Raw genomic sequence first — 25207 nt, 5'->3', positions numbered from 1 at the left:
TTTTCTGCCTTTTTAAAAATGTATCTTTTAAATTTAAAAAATAATTACACATAATCATAAGTATGGCTCTGTAAACCTTATTGGATACACAATTTCCAGATGTCAGACTAAAATATACAGGAGAAAGCAATAGCAACAGCAATAGCACTTACACTTATATATTGCTTCATACTGCTTTATAGCCCTCTCTCAGTGGTTGACAAATGTCAGCATATTGCCCCCCAACAATCTGGGTCTGCATTTTACCAATTTCAGAAGGATGGAAGGCGGAGTGAACCTTGAGCCAGTCAGGAACAAATTCCTGACAGCAGGCAGACTTAGCCTGCAGTACTGCATTCTAACCACTGCATCACTACAATTCCTGAAAGCAATACTCTATAGCAGTGTTTTTCAGCCTTGGTAACTTTAAGATGTTTGGATTTCCACTCCCAGAATTCCCCAGCCAGCATCATCTGCAGATTTTGTTTAATTAACTGCAAAGAAGCGACTGGATTGAAGTCTTGCACAGATGCTCTATTTTTGTATCTGTGGGCATCGAAGCATCTTTGGACCATGGAATGCCAAGGATGGCACAACCCTAAGGCAGAACTTAAAAAATGCCACATTGACAAAGTTCTACTCCATGAAAAATGGAATCTTCTTAAACAGAATAACAGACTTGGAAGGGAACTTGGAGGTCTGCTAGTCCAACCCTCTGCTCAAGGATTTCAGATTGTCCAATCTCTTTTTAAAAATCTCTAATGATGGAACATCTACAACTTCTGGAGGCAAGCCACTGATTAATTGTTCTCACTGTTAGGAAATTTCTCTTTATTTCTAGGTTGGATTTCTCCTTGTTTGGTTTCCATCCATTGCTCCTTGTCTGCCTTCAGCTGCTTTGGAGAATAGGTTGAGCCCCTCTTCTTTGTGGCAGCCCCTCAAATATTGGAAGACTGCTATCATGTCACTCCCAGTCCTTCTTTTCATTAGATTAAGCATACCCAATTCCTGCAACCATTCTTCATGTTTTCCCTCTAGCCCTTTCATCTTAAGTCATTTCTCCCCAGCAACAAGTGTGGATGGTGGAGAATGTCTCACACACAGACAAAACATTCTGGAGGAAGTGTAAAGTAATCAGTAATCGAGAATTTGAAATAAGCAGTTATCTCCTACCTGCAAATATATCTTCTTCAATCCAGGGATGAGATCACCGATGTGTCCGGAAGCCAGCCGTCCAATTCCTGACATTGCTCCTATGCAAACAAGCACAATCCAGGATCTTTCCTTTTCGTTGAATTTCACTTCCACGAACTTCACCTGGAAAAATGGAAAAGAGGCCTTAGTCTTGCGTTTCTTCTAACTTCTTCTTCAGAGTTCCAGATTGGCAGAGCCAGTTGTGCATCTTGATAAAAAGAGACATTTGCACACTGTTCTGTGTCGTTTCACAAAAAGTTGGACATGCATAAAAAGGGGATGATAACCCATGATTTGTGGTCTCCCCTTTGTATATTTTGGAGGGTATGGAGTGGGAATTTTAGGCCTGCTTTGTACTCCTTAAAACAGGGATCTCCAACCTTGGCAACTATAAGACTTGTGGACTTCAACTCCCAGAATTCCCCAGCCAGCATGCGGGAATGATTGTTGTCATTTCGTAGGGCTCAGGAATAGAGCGGGAGTAGTTTTTTGGGGGGGGAGCCCCAATCCTCTGGACCTTCTGGAACATCGTTCATCCAAACATCAGGTTGTCTGTGCCCCTTGTTGGCCTTTTGTGATGCCCTGAAGACCAGCTTTGGATGTGTAGATAAGCCTATATCGTGGCTAGATTAACTGTTGTGTGATTTTTCTCAGCTGCTATAATTAGTATTTTTGATTTTGTTTTGTTGCTTTTAACTCACTTTTAAGGATTGCGTTGAATATGGGCAGCCATAGAAACTGAATGAATAAGTACAGGTAGCCCTCGACTTACGACCACAATTGAGCCCAACATTTCTGTTGCTAAGTGAGAAAGTGGATTTTGTCCCACTTTCCGACCTTTCTTGCCACAGTTGTTAAATGAGTCACTGCAGTTGTTAAGTTAGTGACACGGTTGTTAAGTGAATCTGGCTTCCCCATTGACTTGGCTTGTCAGAAAGTCGCAACAGGGGATCACGTGATCCCGGGACACTGCAACCGTCATAAATGTGAATCAGTTGCCGAGCGTCTGAATTTTGATCACATGACCATGAGGCTGCTGCAACGGTCATAAGTGTGAAAACGGTCATAAGTCACTTTTTTCAGTGCCGTTGTAACTTTGAACAATCATAAATAAACTGTTGTGAGTTGAGGACTAGCTGTAAATATTGGGAGACAACTTCAGGCAAGGCCTCCCGCTAAGATCATTTGAAATGGACGCCTGTTATTTCATCCGAGCAGAGAGGGCTGGGCCTGCCACACAGTCAGGAAACTTCACTTTCGTAACTCTGACCTTTCAGGATAGCCACCTGGGCTTCCCAAGTAGAAGGCCATCAGCCCTGCGAGTGGCTTCAGCAGAAGGGACAGCTTGCTCCCACAAAGAGCACACCTGGGGAGCTGCTTCCTTAAAAACCAGCCCCATCACTTTGGAAACCTCTCTCTGGAGTAGGGGTCTCCAACCTTGGCAACTTTAAACCTGAAGTCCTCCAGGCTTAAAGTTGCCAAGGTTGGAGACCCCTGCTTTGGAGGACTATCTGGATTCTTAGTCTGCTCTCCCTTCTGACATTTTTTTGTTTTGTTTACATTTATACCCCGCCCTTCTCCGAAGACTCAGGGCGGCTTACAGTGTATAAGGCAATAGTCTCATTCTATTTGTATATTTTTACAAAGTCAATTTATTGCCTCCCCAACAATCTGGGTCCTCATTTTACCTACCTTATAAAGGATGGAAGGCTGAGTCAACCTTGGGCCGGGCTTGAACCTGCAGTAATTGCAGGCTACTGTGTTCTAATAACAGGCTCTAATAGCCTGAGCTATTCCGGCCCTTGTCTCCTTCTCTCATTGTCTCCTTCTCTCCCACAGGACAAAGAGCTTGCAAGCCCCATCTCCCTCCCCCTCTCCAGCTCACCAGATGCATGTAAGGGACAAAATATCCCAGGATGGCAGTCGCTATGCCAAAAGCCCAAACTCGGTACGTCTTTCTTCTGAAGACTCGCAAGTTGAAATATTTCCGCATCTGTGACATGCATTGCTGTATCCAGCTCCGGGTGTCTAGTTTGACCTCCCTATCTCGAGGACTTGAGACCGAGGGCAACATCGGGCGGAAGGTCAGGGACAAGAAGATCTGGACCAGCAGGAAGGCGCTCAGCATCTGGAAGGTGCGAGGAAGGCCAAGGGCCTTTCCCACGATTTTCAGGAGGAACGGGAGACCCACGGAGAAGAGGCAGCTGCCGGTCGTCACCAGTCCATTGGCCAGACCGAGTCGTCGCTTGAAGTAGTGGCCCAGAATGACCAGGGACGGGTGGAAGGCGAAGGAGCTGCCACAACCAAAGAGGATTCCGTAGGTGAAGTAGCGGACCTCCAGGGACCTGTGGAAAAGAAGAGGACCAAAATAGGGTTTGGTAAGAAATTCCAGTCTGTCTCTTTAGCGTTTTTACCTTTTAGAATGTAAAATTGGAGCAACAGAAGACTTAACAGAAGACTCTAGAAACAGTGCAACAAAGATGATTCAGGGACTGGAAGTTAAAAGATATGAAACAGTAACTGGGACTATCTAGTCTAATGAAAACAAAGATTAGAGGTGACATGATGGCAGTGTTCCAATACTTCAGGGGCTTCCACAGAGAAGAGGGAGTCAATGTATTCTACAAAGCACCTGAAGGCAGGACAAAAAGTAATGGATGGAAAATAAACAAGGAGAGATCCAACCTAGAAATAGAGACATTTCCTGACAGAAGAATTAACTGGTGGAATAGGTTGCCTTCAAAAGTTGGAGGTGCTCCATCACTGGAGGTTTTCAAGAAAAGCCATTTCTCTGGAAAGGTATAGGGTCTCCTGCTTAAGCAGCAGGTTGGACTAGAAGACCTCCAAGGTACCTTCCAGCTCTGTTATTATTATTATTATTATTTTATTTTATTTTATTTGGTTTTTTGCTATGTTGTTCCAGTTCTCCGTCTCTCCATCTTGTAGGAAGTTGTCCAAGTGGACATGTGTAATTGTAGGACCATTATCCTGTCATTATCCGACTCTGCTACTCTACTCTACTCTGCAGGTTGGTTGCTGTGCCATAGAAACACAGGAAAAGAAGAGATCCTTTATTGGGTGTTGATTAGAAGCGTGGAATTAGGTGGGACCATGATGGAAAAAGGTATTGTTTGTTTATTTATTAGAGGTTTTTAAATCCCACCTTTATTACTTTATAAGTATCTCAAGGTGGTGAATGAACCTAATACTTCTACGTTTTCCCCACAAAACAATCCTGTAAGGTGGGTTGGGCTGAGAGAGAGTGACTGGCTCAAAGTCACCCAACTGACTTTTGTGCCTAAGGTGGGACTTGAACTCATGTCTCCTGGTTGCTAAGGCAGCATTTTTACCACTACACCAAACTGGCTCTTTGGTTTTGGTTGTTTACTCTTTTGTGCTTTTAAAATTGTCTCTGTTTTGCTGATGCACGATTTCACCTGCTTTTCTTAAAATATACAAAAGTAAATAAATACCAGTGATTTCCCAAGGCTAAGAGACATATCTGTCAATTCTAAATGCTCTCTGATTTAAACCACTTTGATTAATAACACTTATCAACTCCAAGAGCCACGGAGAGTGAGAAGGTGAGAGCAAGAGGAAAAAGTATAACTCCGTTCAGATGGACAGAGTGATTTGTATTCAATCTCTGAAAAAAACCCAAAACTTATTTTACTATGTTGTGCAAATGTGATATTAGGTTATGTCACAATATCATTTACTTTGGCACATCATCTCACACAAATAGAACATTGGTGAAATTCAAATTTTTTTACTACCGGTTCTGTGGGTGTTGCTTGGTGGGGGTGGTGTGGCTTGGTGGGCGTGGCAGGGGAAGGATATTGCAAAATCTCCATTCCCATCCCACTCTGGGGCCAGCCAGAGGTATTTGCCGGTTCTCCAAGCTACTCAAAATTTCCGCTACCGGTTCTCCAGAACCTGCTGGATTCCACCCCTGGAATAGAGCTACTGTGACCTGTTAACCTGGGCTGGTTGAGGGTATGGTGGAAAATATAATGTTGTTGTTTTTTTTATAAGAAGTTCACCAGAGGAAGGAATTACAGGTAGTCCTCGCTTATTGACAAGGAGGTTGTCAGGGAAAGAGGATTTTCAAAACCCACAAAAGGAAAATCACTGAGTGTGTAATTCTTGAAGTCAGAAACTTGTAGGATTCTCTCCATGCTATTGAGTCTCTTCTGGAGAAGCTGTCTCTGCTTTTCTTATGCCAACTGCGTGCCTTAAATCTCACCGAATTTGATGGGACAATTGCTACTACCACTGAACAAGTCTGTGGTGCATGGGTTTTAAATAGAATCTGAAATTAATAGCAAACAACTGCTATGTTTACACAATCCCTCAACTGCAAATAATTTGAACTGAGTTGTTGGCTCTAAAAATTAGCCCAATTAGGGAGGATTGCACAAACATTGCACCATTTTTGAAATAGAATCACAAGATTATTAATATTTATTTTCATATTTTTCCAGGCAATTCTTCAGTTGAGCAATTAGACTATAATTTATTTTAAGTCTGAACAATTTTAACTGTGCTTGAGGAAAGCTGTGGAAAGTCCAAAGAACAGCCAAAGACAAAACTAGAGATGTTTCAAAGGGATAAAAATGAGCAGGAGAGGAATCCAATGTTTTGACCAGAGCCATGTACTACATAGGAGAAGATAATGTGAGATAAATGTATTCTCCTCCCCAAAAAATTTTTGCTTAACATCCTGATATTTAGAGCACATAGCCAAATCTAGTCAACAAAGATATTTGTCTTCATTCCAGCTTATAAGAAAACACAAATCTCCTTTCTTTAAAAAGAAAGCATTTTATTAATGGTGTCAATTTGGAATAGCATTGCTTTTAAAAGCTAAACAATCTGGATGAAAACATTTTGGACAGGCCAGCGAGTGTCATAAACCAGAGAGAGCCAAGCAGGAAAATTCAAAAGAGAATAAGTTGGCTTGAGACAACTTTGCTGGTAGTCCAATTATCTCCCCAGTTTTTAAATCGGCAAACATCCTTTCCAAGGGATAAAGATTTCAAGCCAGACATGCAGCATTCTGTTACTCTACCCTGCAATGAGAAGAGCCTTCCAGGAATCCTTGCTGTTGCCCGTTTCTTGACCTGGTTGGCCTCAGGGGGCTGATATCAGGAAAGGGCAGCCAAGGGAACCTCCTGGGGATTTCTGTAGGCCAGCCATGGTCGCCTGATCCCCATCCCCAGCCAGAGGATGCACCTGACCTTTTAGTGGAATGGCAGGAGCAAGGAGGGAAGATTGTGAGGGGGGGGGGAGGAGGATGCACCTTGAATGGCAGGGCAGGAGCCACTGAGAAAGAAATAAATGAAGAAATAAAGGGAGGGAGGAAGGAAGGAAGGATAAAGAAAATGAGGACAGGGAATGTAGGAAGAAAGAGGGGAAGGGAGGGAATGAGGAAGCAGAAAGGAAATGGGAAAGACAGGGAAGGAAGGAAGGAAGGAAGGAAGGAAGGAAGGAAGGAAGGAAGGAAGGAAGGAAGGAAGGAAGGAAGGAAGGATATCAGAAATGGGAAGGGCAGGGATGGATGGATGGTAAAGAAAATGAGGACAGGGAATGTAGGAAGGAAGAGGGGGAAGGAAGGATGGATGGATATATGTAGGGAATGGGAAGGGAAGTAGGGAGGAAGGAAGGAAAGAAGGAGGGAGGGCAAAATAATAGGAAGGAGGGAAGAGGGGGAGCCATGGTTTTGGAGCTGAGATGGTCCTGGTGTGAAGAATGTCCCCTTCCAGAAATCCTGGGGGTTGTTGTTCAGTCAGGACATTGCACTGACATTTTATAGAGCTCATCTGCTTATTGGCAATTTTGTCCTTCATGAGCACCACGCCTGGGAGATGCCTAACTAAGGCTTGTGTGCCTCTGCCTGCAGGACCCTTGGAGGGTTATGGGGGGAGATGGGGCTTGCTTTGGTTGGAGGGCAAAGGGTTCAGAGATTGGCAGAGCCCTTCAGGCCAGATCTTTGCTGGTGAGCCTTTGGCCCTTCCACCCTCCACTTCAGAACCTTACTTGGTGAAGGAACTGGAGAGGAGGCCAATGAAAGCTATGGCAGCTCCCGAGGCAGCAGTGGTCCGGCATCCGATCCGATCGGTGAAGATGCTGACGATGGGAGAGCAAAAGAAAACCATCCCCATGCCGATGGATCCAACCAAGGCTGTAGGAGGAGAAAAGAAAGGAAAAGGGGTGTCAAGCAATGGTGGTCACCCCGTTTAACCTGTTAGGAGGTGAGGGAGGAGCCCAGGATGGCTGGTGGCTTGGAGAAGAAAAGCAGGCTGGATTTGGGAGCAGAAAGAAGAGGTGTTTGTTAGGGTCCCATCCTTGGAAGCTCAACCTGTGAGGTAGTCGAGGTTGAGAAACCTGGGCCTTTTCCGTGGCTGGGAGTGGACTCAAACCTGAATCCTGCTTGCCAATCCAAAACCTTCACTGCTATGCCACTTCAAGAGTCCTAGTCTTTTTTTATTTATTTACTTATTTATTTGAACCATAATTTATTTGTTTATTTGTACCCTATGACTATCATTAAGTGTTGTGTTGTACCCTGATGAAGGTATCTTTTCTTTTATGTACACTGAGAGCATATGCACCAAGACAAATTCCTTGTGTGTCCAATCACACTTGGCCAATAAAAATTCTATTCTATTCTATTCTATTCTATTCTATTCTATTCTATTCTATTCTATTCTATTCTATTCTACTTACTCTACTCTACTCTACTCTACTCTACTCTACTCTATTCTATTCTATTCTATTCTATTCTATTCTATTCTATTCTCTCATGAAAAAAGTTTCCCAACTTTAAAAAAAGCAGCCGCTGGCTGTAAATATGGATTTCTTCACTGCAAGGTGAATTCCCTGACTGGTAGATCCAACCCAGTATCTGGGCTTGGCCCAGATCTCCACGGGCCTTCAGTTCACGCCCAGGCAGCATTGGATCAGAAGGTACAAAGCCTTGCCTGATGCTGTACTTTCCCCTTTCTTTCCACATTCACCAACAATCCTGAAAAACCCTTCATTTCTTTCTTTCCAAGCAATGCTCCCACTAAATGAGACGACCAAACTTCTGATTTTTTTTAAAAAAAACTTGATTGGTTTGTTTTTCCAGAAGGAGAAAAGGGAAAAGGAAGTTATGTTTTATGCTTATCCTCTCCCACTGCCCCCCCTCCAATCGACTGTAGTCACGACAAAAATATCCCCTTGAAACAACCGCTCATTACATCACCGTGAGGGAACTTCAAGCGTGATCGTGAGAAAGCGTCTGCCCCGGGGATTTGGCATTTCCCCTCCCCCCCCCAGTACAGGAAGGGGGCACAATAGCTGGACAGCCAGCCTGCTGGTCCAAAGACTGCTGCACATCCTCAGCCCTGGCTGGAAACGGCCTCAGCCTTCCCCTTGACTGGGTTTGGCGAGACAAAGCAACGCACCAAGATAGGAAGGGACGCAAAGCGGGACTTAGAAATGTTCCTTTTACAGGTACTCCTTGACCTACAGCCAGAGATGAGCCCAAGATTTCTGTGGCTAAGCAAGGCAGCTGTTATATGAGCTTTGCCCCATTTTACGACCTGTCTTGCCACTGCTGTTATCTGCTTGTCAGAAGGTCACAAAATGGGATCACATGACCTTGGGACACAGCAACCATCATAGGTATGAGTTAGTTGCCAAGCATCCGAATTTTGATCACATAACCATAGGGATGCTGCAACCGTGTTTAATGTGAAAAATGGCCATAAGTCGAATGGTCTTCGGTCACTAAATGAACTGCTATAAGTTGAGGACGACCTGTAATCACACAGTCGCCCCCTGCTGGACTACTGAACCATCTCGACTGAAAAAAACAAGCACTGAACTACCTATCTTGGAAAGTTATTATGGGATGCCTTCTGAATTGGTCCTGATCTTAGGAGAGATTTGGAGAAATGAGTTGCCATCCAACCAGAAGGAAAAACAACAACAATAATAAAATGTTTCTATTTAGGCATATAATCTGGAGTGGAAATTTGATTGTACAGTTATGGGCATCTTGATTTTTTTTAACTCCTCCATGGCCACCTCTGCATGTGGTATCACCCTGCTTACTTTATGACAATGTTATTATGGGCTTGCAGAAAAGGGATATACTAACTGTCCACAGGGTATCTTGCAGAATATTGGGGAGGGGGGGGAGAATCAACATAATGGGCATGACGGTGAGATCAGAGCAACACACAAAAAGAAGGACACTTGTATTTTAATGACGCTTTTGTAACTGCCATCTTGACCCTACATACTGCTAAGTCTAATTGCAGGTTGAGTTGCTATATACTAAAATGGGTTGGTCCTTCCTGAAAGCCATTTCTAGTAGAGCTGAAAGAGAGAGCATCCAGAGTGGTAGTAACTCTAAGTACTTCATGTAGACTGAGCATGTGACCTTCATTTGCATTCCTGGTCACTCCTCCCTCGCCTGGTGCTTCCCCAGTTCGGCGAAGGTCAACGATGCATAGACTTGTGTACTATAAAAGAGGAGCCCCTCCCAGACTGTGGACTAGACCTTAGTAAGGGTGGGGCTGGATGTTCTCTTCTACTAGAAATGGCATTCAGGTAGGATCAACACCAGGGGTGAAATCTAAAAATTTTCCCTACCGGTTCTGTGGGCGTGGCTTAATTGGTGGGCGTGGCTTGGTGGTCAGATGACTGGGTGGGCATGGCCAATAACAATAAATAATAAAAATAATAAACAAAGTATACAAAACTATAAGAGGTACCAAAAACCAACTTTCACACTTTACACAAACACAACACAACACAACTGACTCACACACAATGTAAAAGCAGCTGCACTTCACCCAAAATGGCCCCTGCAACAAGCAGGAACCTCACACTTTCAACCAATTATACAACAATTAAAATGTGGAAACTTCGTCACTGGAGACTGGAGACTTTCAGAAAGAGATTGGGCTGGCATTTGTTGTGTAGGGTCTCCTGCTTGGACTAGAAGACCTACAAGGTCCCTTCCAACTCTGTTAATCTGTTTAAAAAAATAATGACAATAATTTCTTCTGCCGAGTGGGACAGAATAAAAGAAAGAGTTGATGTGTGGTCTTTAAGAGAGGAATGGAGATCGGTATTCTGTAGTTGTATTTATTGCAGAGACCAAGATCTTTGGGACGTCCATATTGTAGGGGTCCTGAAAGTATTAGCATAACTAATGCAAAACGTGTGTAATCCCTTATGCTCCAAAGCACCTGAGGGCAGGACATGAAGCAATGGGTAGAAGCTCATTAAAGGAGACCCAGCCTGGAAACTAAGGAGAAACTCCCTGACAGTGAGAACAATTAATGAATGAAACAGCTTGCTTCCCAGAGTTCTGGGGGCCCCATCGCTGGAGGTTTTCAAGAACAGGTTAGAGAGCCCTTTGGCAGGGATTTGGACTCCAAGACCTCCAAGGTTGCTTCCAGATCTATGATTCTATGACAACTATCTGGAACGGCCAGGGGTGAAATCTAAAAATTTTCCCTACCGGTTCTGTGGGCGTGGCATAATCGGTAGGCGTGGCTTGGTGGTCAGATGACTGGGTGGGCATGGCCAATAACAATAAATAAAATAATAATAAACAAAGTATACAAAACTATAAGAGGTACCAAAAACCAGCTTTCACACTTTACACACACACAACACAACTGACTCACACACACACAAAATGCCACATACAGCTTTGTGAGATTTTGTGCGTTTGTGTAGTTAGAGTGAAACACTACAGAAACACACTGAATTTCAGAAAGCTGCATAAATATTTTATTTTTTTATTTTTATTTATTTTTTTAGATCAGTGGGTCTCCAACTTTATTAGCTTTAGGTTTGTGGACTTCAAATCCCAGAGTTCCTCATTCAGCAAAGCAGGAAGTCAAAGCAGGCTGTAATCAGTAGTTGAAGTAAGCATTGCGTTGCCAGCTCGAAAGGAGCAGTATGCAGTAATTATAGGTGAGGAGGGGGAATTGGCTGGGCATGGGTGGGGGCTCTTGTAAGTGGGGGCTGTTAAAAAGTGATTTTAAAAGCCTGCTAGGATCAGGAAACTCCTCTGGGATCGCTCCTCTGACGATCTCAGCTGAAGTTCCCTCATAGCAGCCCAGAACCTCTTAGAATAATTGTTTTAACATGTGGGAACTGGTGATGAGAAACTCAGCTGGGATGGCCAGAGGAGCCTTTTAAAGCCCTCCCTTTTCCTTTTTTCCCCCCTTCGGCTGAAGAGGTTTTTTTAAAGTGTTCTGATAATCTCTGCTCAGCCCCACGATCATCAGAGGTTGTTTTTTTTTACTTTTAAAGGCATGTTTCGGCTGAAGAAAAATGTTTAAAAGTAAAAAAAAACCTGCTGATGGTGCGGCTCAGCAGAGGCAGGGGGCGGGGCCAGGGATTTTTGCTACCGGTCCTCCGAACCAGCAGCTGCCATCGCTACCTAATCGGGGGAGCCGGTGCAAACCGGGAGCATTTCACCCCTGATCAACATCCATTCTCCCTAGAGCTGGAGCGAGAGCATCCAGAGTGGGACATACCAAAGCCAGCCTGTCCCTTTAACAGGTGGGTAACATCTGGTCCTAAGTCCCCCCGGCATTATGGACCTTCTGGAGGACCTTCCTCCCAAAGGCCGCTTCCGCCGAAGTGAAGGTGTCCAACTTGTAATATCAAATAAATGGTGAGGGGGAGGACCAATGGAGGCCTGTGTCACCCATGCCACTATGGTAGAGTGAGCCATTATTCGGCTAGGAGTTGGGAGGGCCTGTATTTCATATGCCTTGGCCCTGCAGGACCTCAGTCACCAACCCACCATTGAAGGAGTGACCTGTTGCCTAATGTTGATGGTTGGAATGAAACAAATTACGATTCTGTCCATCGGAATGAAGACGTACATTTGATATAAATACAGAGGGCCCTTCTGACATCCAAGGTATGCCACCTGCGTTCAAGGGCATGTCATAGCTCTGGGCAGAAGTTTGGTAGCACCAACTCTTGTGCCCTGTGAAACCAAGTATTAATCTTGGGAATGAAAAAAGGGTCCAGCCTCAGTACAACTCTGTCCTGGTGAAAGATGCATAAGTCTTGCCTTATTGATAAGGCCGCCAGTTCTGAGATCCTGCAAGCCAAAGTGTTGGCAATGCCACCTTGAGCATTAGAAAACGCAGTGTGGCTGACCTTAAAGGCTCAAAAGGGATGCCAGTGAGGGCCTGCAGTACCCTAGTCAGGTCCCAAGTGGGATATCTGTGGATGACTGGAGGACACAAATTAGTGCCCCCCTAAGGAATCTGTATACTGTGGGCTGTCTAGAAAGTGATTCCCGTGTTCCTAGTGATAAAATGGAAGACAATGCTGCAACCTGTCTTTTGATGATGTTGGGTGTCAATCCAACCCCTCCTGTGGGAACTCCAGGATCTGGGCCACCGGGGCCCTTGATGAATCAATCTGTAGCCTGGAGCACCATGTGCAGAAAGACTGCCAGGTCGCGTTGTAAATCCTAGATGTGAATTGTCATCTGGATGCCTGACTGGTGTGAATAACCCTGGGAGAGAAACGTTTGCTCCTCAAGGCCCACCACTCAACCACCAGGTGGTCAGTTGTAGCCACTGGGGTTGTGGGTGGACCAAGGCCCCGCTGACTGAGATGAATTCTGTTGTCTAGAATTCTCCAAGGCCGTTCTACCAATAGACACATCAGGTCGGTGAACCAGGGCCTCCTGAGCCAATGAGGAGCCAGAAAGATCACCTCCACCTTTTCCTCCAACATCTTCCTGATGAATGCTGGAATCAGGGGAAGATGAGGAAAGGCGTACAGACGACCCAGAGGCCAAGGGGATGGAGGGCATCAATCCCTTCTGCTCCCCGTGTCCAGTATCTGCAGAAGAAGTGAGGGAGCTGGGGATTCTCTGGGGATATAAACAGATCCAGGACCGGATTCCTGTATTCCTGTATTCAAACCCATGGGTCTGAAGTTATAGTCTCCCACTGTTGGAAATGGAGGCTGAGCCGACCACCTATGGGTGGTGTGGTCCGGCAGTCACTTTGCACGGCAGTTAAGGACAACTTCCTGCCCCTTGAAAGAGCTGCTTGCCCTGAGGTTGGTTTCGGTTCCTGAAGTCTGACCTGTCAGGGTGTCTCTCCTGTCGGTTGGGATACTGTCATTGAAAGTGTTGATAGTCATGGCCAGGTTCAGGGGCCCAAAAGGGCTGTTTCCTATAATAATAGGAAGAACGGTGTTTGCCCCATTGATAAAGGGAAGGCATGGCTTTGCCCTTGTCTCTGGTGTCCACTAGGATGGGATCCAGGCTTTCTCCAGATAATTTGTCACCCGTAAAGGGAGCTGAGGCTAATTTCCATTTGTTCTTATTGTTGGCCTGCCAGTGCTTAAGCCAGAACAGGCAACGAGTGGCAATTGATGATGCTATGGACCGTGAAGCGAACTTAGCCACATTCAATGTTGCATCAGCTGAGAACTTAGCAGCCGCAATTAATTTATTTATATCTTGGAGTACCCTCTGATCTTTTGGTGGAATGCGCTCCTGCAGCTGGCGAAGCCAGAGCAGGGAGGCGCAATTAAAGAATGAAGCCGAAGTGGCAGCCTTCACTGCCCAGGCAGCCGCCTGATGGGACTTACATAATGACACCTCAGCTTTCTTGTCTCAAGACAGTTTATTGCATCCATTGGAATCAGAGCAACCGATGTCAGTGCTGGCTCTGCTGACTGCTGGCTCTGTAAAGAGCAAATGACCAGAATCCCATCCCCTCCCCCCCCCCCGGGATGGGGTCAGGTTCTGTGTCTGTCTTAGATTCCACATTTGTAATGGATTGAAAAAGAGCTTGAAAAGATCTGGCTTGAAAAGGCCTGCAAAGGGAGAAGGTTCTGCATCTTTCCCTTCATCCTCAGAAAGGGCCATCAGGTCCTCCTCCTCAGCCGAGGAGTCTCCACTTCTAATTGAATGGGCCACAGATGGAATACTCTGAGGCACCATCCAATCCTCTTGCAGCACAGGTTGCCAACCTGGAGGCTGATGGAGTGGAACACCTGGAGAAGGTTGGTTCCTTTGCTATAAGCCAATGTGCAGGCATTGCTGACATAGTTTCCTCCTGTGGGCGGAACCCCGCTGCAGTGGGAGTAAGGGAAGCGCTGGGGCCTGAAGTGGATGACCGTGCAAAAATAGTTGCAGGCAAGTTGGGATTTGCAAATGCAAAGGCCTCTGACCTGTCCAAAACTTCTCCTAAAGTGGGAGAGGAGAGCTCCTTGGCACCCTTTAGCAACCAGGCATCATAAGAGGCAGGCTGCAGTTGAGCCGGATCATTTATGGGATCCAAGGGCTCCTGTTCCTGAGGGTGGGAAAATTCTGTCCCTCCTCTGGGGCTTTCACCTCACTCCTGGCTTTCTTTAGCCTTCTGGAGCTTAGCCTTTTGATGCCTTTCTGCGTCTTTTTCAGCCAATTTGGAGCCCCTATTGCCACTTGAAGTAGCTGCTTGAAGTAGCTGCTCTTGGTAATTGCCCCTTTGGCTGCAGCTCTTTGGCTGTAAGCCCCTTTTTCTGGCCTGGGGAGGAAGTAGGGCACTCCCTCTTGTCCCCTTTCTGGGCCTGCTGGCTGGTGGAAAGTGTATGCAGCGCCATCACCCCCATTTAACACAGGCAAGCCGCTCGCGAAGAGCTGAGGCTGCCGCAGCTCTAATTAGCACTCCCATGCACTCCCACCACTTCACATGTGCCCAGGCAGTCTGGGCAGGGGCTGATTCCACCTTCCACCATCTGGTGGGAATGCCTGGCTATCATTATTCCTTTTACCTGTTCTTCTTCTTCTAGCTTAATACTCAATAAGTAATTGTATAGTTTTTAAATCATTTTTTCATCTGTTCCTGTGAGTATCTCATCCAGCTCTTTCATTTCCAAGTAAAAATCATATAGTTTAGCATCTTTTTCACATCTTGTTTGTAATTGCGTAGAGTATACCAATGCATTTCAATCCCTTGTTCTTCTATTTCTTGTTTGTTTTTCAATTCCCCCTGATCTGTTAGTTTATCTTTATACCTGAGACTAGTCCCCATATTAATAATATTTGGATCGGTGGTGAAATCTGAATTTGTTTACTACCGGTTTGCTGGCTGCGTGTGCCCGCATGCGCAGTGCACACCATGCACCAAATGCAAGGAGCATGCGCATGTGCAGTGCGCACCAAAAGGAGGCATGAGGTAAGTAGAACAGCGCGCCAGGAGGGGGGTGATCAGTTGTGCCGCACAATCTTTTTTTTTTAAGTTTTAAAAGCATTTTTTTTCCAACCTATCCGACCGAATGTTAATTCTCGCTTTTTTCCCTTGTCATATGAATTCCATTACTATTTTATTTAATTGTTCAAATTATTTCTTTTCCACCTTTATTGGTATTGTTTGAAATAAAAATAAGAGTCTCGGTAATATATTCATCTTAATTATTGCAATCCTTCCCATTAGTGATTAACTGTAGATTTTTCTATTTTTCCAAGTCTTTCTCAATTTGATTTTTCAGTTTATAATAATTATCCACTTCAATCATTACGCATCTTGAAGTTAATTGGATTCCTAAATATTTTACTTTCTTCGCAATCTGAATGTCTAGTTTCTCCCTTAAATCTCTCTTCTGTTTTTCTCTAATATTTTTCACCAATATTTTTGTTTTTTCTTTATTAATTTTCAGTCCTGCCACATCTCCATATTCTTCTTTTTGATCTATTAATTTGGGTCCTGTTATTTGAGGTTCCTCCAAGATAAATACTAAGTCATCTGCAAAGGCTTGTAGTTTGTATTCTTCTTTTTTGATTTTCAATCCCTTTATTTCTTCATTTTGTCCTACATTTCTATTTAATACTTCTAACCTCAATACAAATAATAATGGGGATAAAGGGCATCCTTGTCTTGTTCCTTTCATTATATTAAACTTTTCTGTCATATCTCCGTTCATCATTACCTTTGCTGACTGTTTGTTATAAATTGTTTTTATCATATTTATAAATCTCCCCCCCAAAGTCCATAAATTGTAATTGTTTTATCACAAATTGCCAATTCACATTCTCAAATACTTTTTGCGCATCCAAGAATATCATTGCCATTTCCTTATCTGAGTGCACTTTGTAATATTCCAGAGTATTCAAAATTGTTCTCATATTATCTCTAATCTGTCTTTTAGGTAAAAAAACCATTTTGATTAATGTGTATAAATCAGGGGTGAAATCTAAAAATTTTCCCTACCAGTTTTGTGGGTGTGGCTTAATTGGTGGGCATGGCTTGGTGGTCAGATGACTGGGTGGGCGTGGCCAATAACAATAAATAATAAAAATAATAAACAAAGTATAAAAAACAATAAGAGGTACCAAAAACCAACTTTCACACTTTACACACACACAACACAACACAACTGATTCACACACAATGTAAAAGCAGCTGCACTTCACACTTCACACAGCCACAAAAAGCTCAAAAACCAACTTTCACACTTTACACATACACAACACAACACAACTGACACACACACACAAAATACCACATACAGCTTTCTGAGATTTTGTGTGTTTGTGTAGTTAGAGTGAAACACTACAGAAACACACCAAATCTCAGAAAGCTGCACAAATATTTTATTTTATTTTATTTATATTTTTTAGATCAGGGGTCTCCAACCTTAGTAACTTTAAGGTTTGTGGACTTCAATTCCCAGAGTTCCTCAGCCAGCAAAGCCAGCCAGCATTAGTTGCTCAGTGATGAAATAGATTAGCTAAGCAACTGATTCTGTCTGGTGCTGAAAGGGAAACTGAGGCTTTCGGGCTGGGAAAAAAGCCATGCGTTCGATCAGTAATCAGGTAAGTGCCTTAGAATCTCTTAAAGGGAGGTTTTCTACATGTTTTCTACAGAAAACATGTTTTTTAAGGTTCTGCTGATGAGGAACTCAGGTGAGATCACCAGAGGAGCCTTAAAAAAATTTTTTTTTAAGTTTAAAGGCTCTGCCGATCTCAGCTGAGGGGCGGGATTCTCAAAGGCTTTTTTTTACTTTTAAAGGCATGTTTTGGCTGAAGAAAAACCTGCTTTTAAAAGTAAAAAAAAAAACCCTCTGCTGATGGTGCGGCTCAGCACAGGCAGGGGGTGTGGGGCCAGGGATTTTTGCTACCGGTCCTCTGAACCAGAAGCCGCCATCGCTACCGGTTCGCGTGAACCGGTCCGAACCAGGAGCATTTCACCCCTGGTATAAATTCATTTAACAACTTTTTAAATCTAGTCACCATTATTGATGCAAATATTTTATAGTGAGCATTCAACAATGAGATCGGTCTGTAATTTTTAATTTGTTGTAAATCTGTATCTTCTTTAGGTATAAGAGTAATATATGTCTCCATCCATGAGTTTGGTATCTTTGCATTTACTAAGTGTTCATTAAATACTTCCAACATTACATTGCTTAATACATCTTGCAGTATCTTATATAGTTCTGCTGGTAATCCGTCCGGGCCCGGTGTTTTCCCATTCTTTTGTTTTTTGATTGCTTCTATTAATTCCATCATATTTATTCTTTCTTCTAGTGTTTTTTTTTATGATTTTCAGGTATTTTAGGTAGGTCTTTTCTCCAGCTATTATCTCTTGTTTATATAGTCTCGTAATACTTTTGAACTATTTTTTTCTTTTCTTCTTTTCTATAACTTACCACTCTTTTTTCATCCGTTAATTGGTTGATTAGTTTTTTCTCCTTCTCTTTTTTCATTTTATCTGCCTGGCTTATTTGCATTTTCAAAAAAAATTGTTTAGAAGATCTTAATTTATTTGCCAAATCCTCTTGTTCAATTATTCATTTCATGTTTTTTTCAAATCCATTTGTTTTTTAATTTTCTTTGTGCATCTTTTTGCAATTCCTTCTCCAGCTTTTTATATTCCTCTTCTGACTTTTTCTGTTTTTGACTTTTCTTTTTATTCTTTTTCCCCAAGTATGTCATTGTCAGCCCTCTAATATATGCTTTCACTATATCCCATACATTTCGAAGTGTCTCATTCTTGAAGATGTTGTTGTAACGGATCAGTGTGAAGGATTAATGTAAAGGATGTGAAAGTCTATTGCAGGATTTCCCAACAGTATGGCTGGCTGGGGAATTCTGAGAGTTGAACGCCACATGCCTTAAACTTGCCAAGGTTGGTCTACTGTTTATACAAAAACTTTATGGTCATTTTCAAACTATTTGCTCAGGGTGGGGGAAGATCACCAAACCGCCTTCTACTCGATCACTTTCCATTTATCTGAAATCCTAATTTTCACTGTTCTTTAATGGGCTGTGGCCCAGTAGTGAGGGTTAGTAGTGGGGGCCTGGGAGTTGGGGACCCCTATTCTAGACAACCAATATTTCCCTCAGTCAGATGTTTCCCAACTGAAAGAAGCTAAAAACGTGCTAAGCTGTCTTTGAGAGACTTTGACAGAAGATGAAAGGTAGTGCTGAAATCAGCAAGAATGCTTCCAAACTCTGCAAATGTTCCAACTTCTTGTGCCTCAAATGAGTTGGCTAGTGAGTTCAGATCTCCAGTCAAAGTGGCATCTACTTCTTTTCAAATATGGGGAGAGCATCATTCAAAAGGGAAACAAGGATACTCTTCCAGATGTGCTGTGTCCATCTACAGCCGTCTTCTTTGGAAGTCTAGCGATAAATACTTGGATAAGGAAAGGAAAAACAGTGAGCTGAAAGTTAAAAATGAGTCAGCTTCCTCCAGCCCACATCATTAGATACACCGAGAGGGCTGGTGCTTGTAGCCAAACTTCTTTGGAGGGCAGAAGGTTTGGAGATGAAGTCCTTTTGAGCAAACATCTACTTGGGAGGTCTCCTGTCCAAGAATGATTTTGAAGCCGCAGCACGCAGGTGGAATTTAAGTTACAGGGACCCCTTTTTCATTTCTCTTGAAGAGAAATAATGCCCCTTGCTTCTCTGCTCCAAACAAGCCAGGTATTTGGCTTGGCAAAGTCAACATTATCTGGGTTTCCTTTCCCACATCTCTGAAAGACAAATCTGAGGAAACTCAATTTTCCCTAGAGAGCCAACTAAGAATGAAGCTGACTTGGAGTACGGTTTCTGTTTTTTTAGAAAAAAATTGGCTGACAAGCTGAAATCTGGGAATAGCAATAAAAAGGTCTGTTGTTTGTCGAGCTGTCGGAATTGCCATGTGCAACTGAGCAAAATTGCCAAACACCACCGGACTGCAGTTAAATGGCCTTTTTTCAGTTTTATGAAATCCTATCAACTCGATGTTTGTAGTAAATTTCAGGCTCAGACTGTTCTGTTTCAGGCACTCTTTGCTCTGCACCATAAATATTCACGTTTTGTGTAAATTTTCAACCCTCAATTTAGACTGATCTATAGGAACTCTTGATGCCACCTGGCTGAATTTATTAATCATGGGGGTGCATTACTTGATTTGCTTGCAACAAACAAACATGGCTTTTCTTTCTTCACTTGCAACAAACTGACATGGTTTTCTTTGTCTTGACTGCCACAGAACATGGTCTCTTTTGCTTTGGTTGAAACACACTAACATGATTTCTCTTGGTTTGCTTGTAAAAGACTAACATGGGTTTTTTTGTTGCCACGGACTACAATGGTTTCTCCTGCTTTTGCTGCAAAAGATTAACAGACTTGTTTGGGTTGCAATGGACTAATATGGTTTCCTGGACATCAAGTGGGCAGTTCCCTGGAGCACCCAGATCAATCACATATTAAGTTATCCAGACCAGTGGAATTTTCTTTCCACTATCTGAAAACAGACACTGTCAAAATAAAAAAGTAGAGACTCTGGAAAGAGTGCAGAGAAGAACAACAAGGGAGAAGAAGAGTCACAGGAACTGGGGATGTCTAGTTAGTGAAAAGACGAACTAGGGGTGACATTATAGCAGTCTTCCAATATTTGAGGGGGTCAAGATATTCTCCAAAGCACCTGAAGGCAGGACAAGAAGCAACGGATGGAAACTGATCAAGGAGAGAAGCAACCTAGAACTAAGAAGAACTGTCACTTCCTAACAGTGAGAAGAATCAACCAATGGAACAGATTGCCTTCAGAAGTTGTGGAAGCTTCATCACTGGAAGCTTTCAAAAAGAGACTGGAAAGCCACTTGTCTGGAATGGTATAGGGTCTATTGCTTGACTGGGAGTTGGACTAGAACATCTCCAAGATCCCTTCCAACAAATGCTCTGTCTTACACATTGGCAAAAAGAATCAGAACACAAAATACAAGCTAAGTGGACATGACCTTGTAGATGACCCCCACTCTGTCAAGGACCTTGGAGTACTCATATCTAATGATCTAAGTGCCAAAGCCCACTGTAAAAACATCGCCAAAAAGGCATTAAGTTGTAAACCTAATCTTGCGTAGCTTCTTCTCCGATTACACTACTAACCAGTGCATATAAATCATTTGCTAGACCAATTCTCGAATACAGCTCATCTGTCTGGAACTCACACTGCATGTCGGACATTAATACAATTGAGCGCGTCCAGAAATATTTCACTAGAAGAGTCCTCCACTCCTCTGCTCGCAATAAAATACCTTATGCCACCAGACTTGAAATTCTGGGTTTATAAAATTTAGAACTACGCTGCCTTCGGTATGACCTGAGTATAACTCATAAAATCATCTGCTACAATGTCCTTCCTGTCAATGACTACTTCAGCTTCAACCACAACAATACACAAGCACACAATAGATTCAAACTTAAAGTGAACCGCTCCAATCTCGATTGCAGAAAATATGACTTCAGTAACAGAGTTGTTAATGCCTGGGATGCACTACCAGACTCTGTGGTCTCATCCCAAAATCCCCAAAACTTTAACCTAAGACTGTCTACTGTTGACCTCACCCCATTCTTAAGAGGTCTGTAAGTGGCGTGCATAAGAGCACCAGTGTGCCTATCGTCCCTATCCTAATATTCCCTTTAATTGTATTCATTTTATGTATTCAATTCATGCTTATACTTATATATATAATTTAATATGTATTTGACAAAATAAATAAAAATAAGTAAATAAAAATCCAGGGGTCTCTTCAAGGAGATAGTTGTAAAAAAAAATTGAGATGGCAGCCCCACCCGCCCCATCTAAACCTTTCCCCCATCACACGCTTGATGCCCATCAACAGGGGCAAGGCTCCAGTTGCATGGATGGTCACCATTTTGAGGCAACAAAGAAACAAAATGGAACCTGCAGAACTAAAATAAACACCAAAGGGAGAGAACATGATTTTCTTGGCAGATCTCAGCATAGTTTTCCCTGGGCACACAAGTGTTGTGCAAGCAGAAGAAATCATCCCTGTCCGGTTGCTCGTTTGGAAAGCTTCAAACCCGGCGGTTGCCTTGTTGTGACATCCTTCCCTTACAGAAAAGGATGCTATCTTCCTCCCACAGGGAAGTGCGGGAAAGTTGCTTGTTCACTGAGGTCCCCCTCCTGTGGCTGAAGCTTTCTGGGCCAGGTGGAGACCGACATGGCTAAAGTCCCAAATCCTGGAAATGTCAACACTATGACGGCTGTGAACATTCATCTGTCGAGAACATTCCAGGGCTGTAGTGTTGACATTTCCAATGATTTCTCTCTCTCTCTCTCTCTCTCCTCCCGCCCTCCGAGATCAAGTGGATGCTGGCTTGTTCCCAGCTGTGTCTGCAGGAGGGCCAGAAAAGTTAAAATAGTGGCTGCACCTGTGGGACTGAAGCTCACCCTTTGTGGAGCATGAGACAATGGTGGTGACCGTCTTGGCTGTTTTGACAACGCTTTGCAGATGTCCCTGCAAGCGCCTTGGTGGTTAAGCCCGACTCACAATACATCACAACGTTTCAATTATCTGATTGAATGTTATCCTTGTAGGGCCCTAAATCTCTATGTAAAACAGACTTGTGAATCTGCTTGAATGCTCAAACATGCCCAGACTACTCGTCCCTTTGTTCATACAATGTCCTAGTTTCTGTTCATTTCTCCCCAGGTTAGTGAAATCAAAAGCAGCAGCTTTGCCACAGGAAGACTCCAGTTATGCACCTCGTTTTTTCCTCTAGGTATACATGTGAGTTTCCAAGCACATGAGGGACCAGGACCTCATCAAACGATTCTGAAGGACATCAATCAGACCTCTTGGGGGATTTGATCACCTGGGTTGAGGTCCTCCTGCATTTTGCACAAAGAGAGACTCTCTTCCTTGACCATTTAAAGCCATGAATCTACATTGATTTTGTTAAACCAACAAGTCCTTCCTTTTAACAGAACCTTAATACACACAGAATCAATTTTCAGAATGTTAAGCTGCTGGTTTAGGAAGACAAGGCCTTGGTGAGTTCAAGGCCAATTTATGCTATCCAAAGCTATTTCCCATAACCCTCCCGCTGTTTCCTGCTCCCCCATCAATCAAGAGAAGAACAGGAATGTCATCAGAGTGGTCAGAAAAGTCGAAATAGGAGCTTCATCACTTTTTAAGGTTTTAAGAAGAGACTGGAAAGCTATTTGTCTGAAATGGTATAGGGCAGGGGTGTCCAAACTTGGTCCCTTTAAGACTTTTGGACTTCAACTCCCAGAGTTCCTCAGCCAGCTTTGCTGGCTGAGGGACTCTGGGAGTTGAAGTCCAAAAGTCTTAAAGGGACCAAGTTTGGACACCCCTGGTATAGGGTCTCCTGTTTGAGCATGGGGTTGGACTAGAAGACCTCCAAGTTCCTTTCCAGCTTTATTCTGATTGACTTCTGGATGGCCCCAGGCTGGGAAAAGCTTAAATACTGAACCCAGCAAATGGATTTTCACAGCGGGCTTGTTGCATGATTTCTGGCTAGCAAACGCTGCCATAAATCGTCTTGCTCCCTCTTAATTCTAATTGCTCTCTAATGCTTTCAGAAGATACCGCCTGGTGAAGAAATACTACCACAAGGGAAGAAATAGGGAACAGAACTTGGGAGGGAATTATTTTTGTTGGCGTGATATTAAACGCTTCTTCACATAACGTGAGCCACTTTTATCATCTGCAGGCAATAACAAGGAAATAATGGAACAAAGCATTAGCGGCCGCTGCAACCTTTGTGGGGTTGGCTGGCTTAATGGGTTTTAACAGACCCAGCCAATAAAAATAAGACACAGTTGAATGAAGAAGATGCATTATTTTTGACTTTTGGTAACTTAATGCCAGTTTTTCAACCATGAACATCAAAATACATTGCAAATGCAGGAGGAATAAATGCAGGTAGTCCTCCACTTACAGCAGTTTGTTTAGTGACTGTTCGAAGTTACAACAGCACTGGAAAAAAGGGATAGGATCGTTTTTCACACTTATGACCGTTGCAACATCCTTGTGCAAAATTCAGACACTTGTACAACTAGCTCATATTGATGACGGTCGCAATGTCCTGGGGTCATGTGATCCCTTTTTCTTTTTTTTTTGCATTTATATCCCGCCCTTCTCCGAAGACTCAGGGCGGCTTACATTGTGTTAAGCAATAGTCTTCATCCATTTGTATATTATATACAAAGTCAACTTATTGCCCCCCCCCAACAATCTGGGTCCTCATTTTACCTACCTTATAAAGGATGGAAGGCTGAGTCAACCTTGGGCCTGGTGGGACTTGAACCTGCAATATTGCAAGCAGTTGCTGTTAATAATAGGCTGCATTAGCCTGTTGCGCCACCAGAGGCCCTTGCAACCTTCTGACTAGCAAAGTCAATGGGGAAGCCAAATTTACTTACCAACCTTATACCTAATTTAACAACTGCACTGATTCACTTAACAGCTGTGGCAAGAAAGGTCATAAAATGGGGCAAAACTCACTTAACAAATTTCTCATTTAGCAACAGATATTTTGGGCTCAGTTATGGTTGTAAATAAGTCATGAACTACCTGTACTTTCCCAAACCCCAAGTTTATATCTACCTATTACACACATTCCAATAGACTTGATCAGAAACACAATACAGATGAGTCCTCAACTTATGACCGCAGTTGGGACCGGGATTTCCATTGCTAAGCAAGGTGGTTGTTAAGGGAGTCGTGTACAATTTTACATCCTCTTCTGCCCCAGTTGATAAGAGAATTGTTGCAGTTGTTAAGTGAATCACGCAGTCATTAAACAAACCTGGTTTCCTCCATTGACTTTGCTTGCCGCAAGCCAGCTGTGAAGGTCACACCTGTAAGGTCGTACGGTCAGTTATGACCGTTACAGCATCCCCATGGACATGTGATCCAATTTGGGGCATTTTGGCAACAGGCATGTATCGTTTCCAGCATCCTGGGGTCACATGATCTTTGCTGCTAGCAAGTGTGGGGTTCGCTCTCTGTTTAAATCAGGGGTGTCAAACTCAAGGCCCAGGAGGCAGAGCCGGCTTAGATCTGGCCTGCGGGGCCACCCTAGAAACAGCAAAGGACCAGCCTGCGATGCTTCTGCCAGCAAAAACAGGCACCTGAGCTCCGTTTTCGGCTGCCACGACCTCCTGCAACCCTCTGCCAGTGAAAATGGAGCTTGGGAGGGCCGCGTGCTTCATCACTGGAGGTTTTTAAAGAAGAGATTGGACAGCCATTTGTCTGGAATGGTATATGTCCTCCTGCTTGAGTAGGGGGACTAGGAGATCCCAAAGGTCCCTTCCAACCCCTGATGTTCTGTTATCTCCCCACCACCCCATTTTGCCCTTTAATCAAGCAGGGGTTCAAAACCCAACAACCTGTTTTTAACCAGGGTGAATATTGGACAGACTGTAAATGAAACCATACATCATGCTCAGTTCTCAGTGGGCTGTCTTGAGCTCTCCACCTTCTCCTTGGCCCAGTTCTGGTTTGCTCATCAGAGTGAGGGCTTCCAAAAATCCAAGACAATCCTACCTTGTTAGAGTTCTTAAAAAGTAGGTCACCACAATCATCCACGAAGGCTAAGCTGGGAAACAGCCGTCTTGCCTAACTTCTCAGCACGCACTTGTTTATTTATTTATTGGGTTTACAAGGCTGTACAATTCAAGAAAAACACGGGGCGCTGCAGAATTATGAAAAATAGATAAAAACAACCAGCAAC

The 25207-nt window shown here is 43.5% G+C and overlaps 1 protein-coding gene and 1 long non-coding RNA gene across 2 annotated transcripts in view; one reads left to right on the top strand and one right to left on the bottom strand.

Moving 5' to 3' along the window:
• Positions 1-25207, bottom strand: part of SLC16A2 (solute carrier family 16 member 2) — an 87368-nt gene that overhangs the window by 11981 nt on the left and 50180 nt on the right. Inside the window, exons 2-4 of the mRNA XM_058196803.1 lie at positions 7213-7357; positions 3059-3518; positions 1153-1296 (exon numbers count right to left, since the gene is read on the bottom strand). Coding sequence (XP_058052786.1) covers positions 1153-1296; positions 3059-3518; positions 7213-7357 — 749 coding nt within the window. The remainder of the gene's footprint in view (positions 1-1152; positions 1297-3058; positions 3519-7212; positions 7358-25207) is intronic.
• Positions 3425-4661, top strand: LOC131205022 (uncharacterized). Its single transcript, XR_009156697.1, has 2 exons — positions 3425-3551; positions 4202-4661. It is a non-coding gene; the product is annotated as an uncharacterized LOC131205022 (long non-coding RNA).

This window comes from Ahaetulla prasina, chromosome 11 (genome assembly GCF_028640845.1).
Source record: "Ahaetulla prasina isolate Xishuangbanna chromosome 11, ASM2864084v1, whole genome shotgun sequence".
Classification (NCBI taxonomy): Eukaryota; Metazoa; Chordata; class Lepidosauria; order Squamata; family Colubridae; genus Ahaetulla; species Ahaetulla prasina.
The sequence above is the reverse complement of the archived record's forward strand: the minus strand, read 5'-3'. Positions and strand labels throughout refer to the sequence as shown.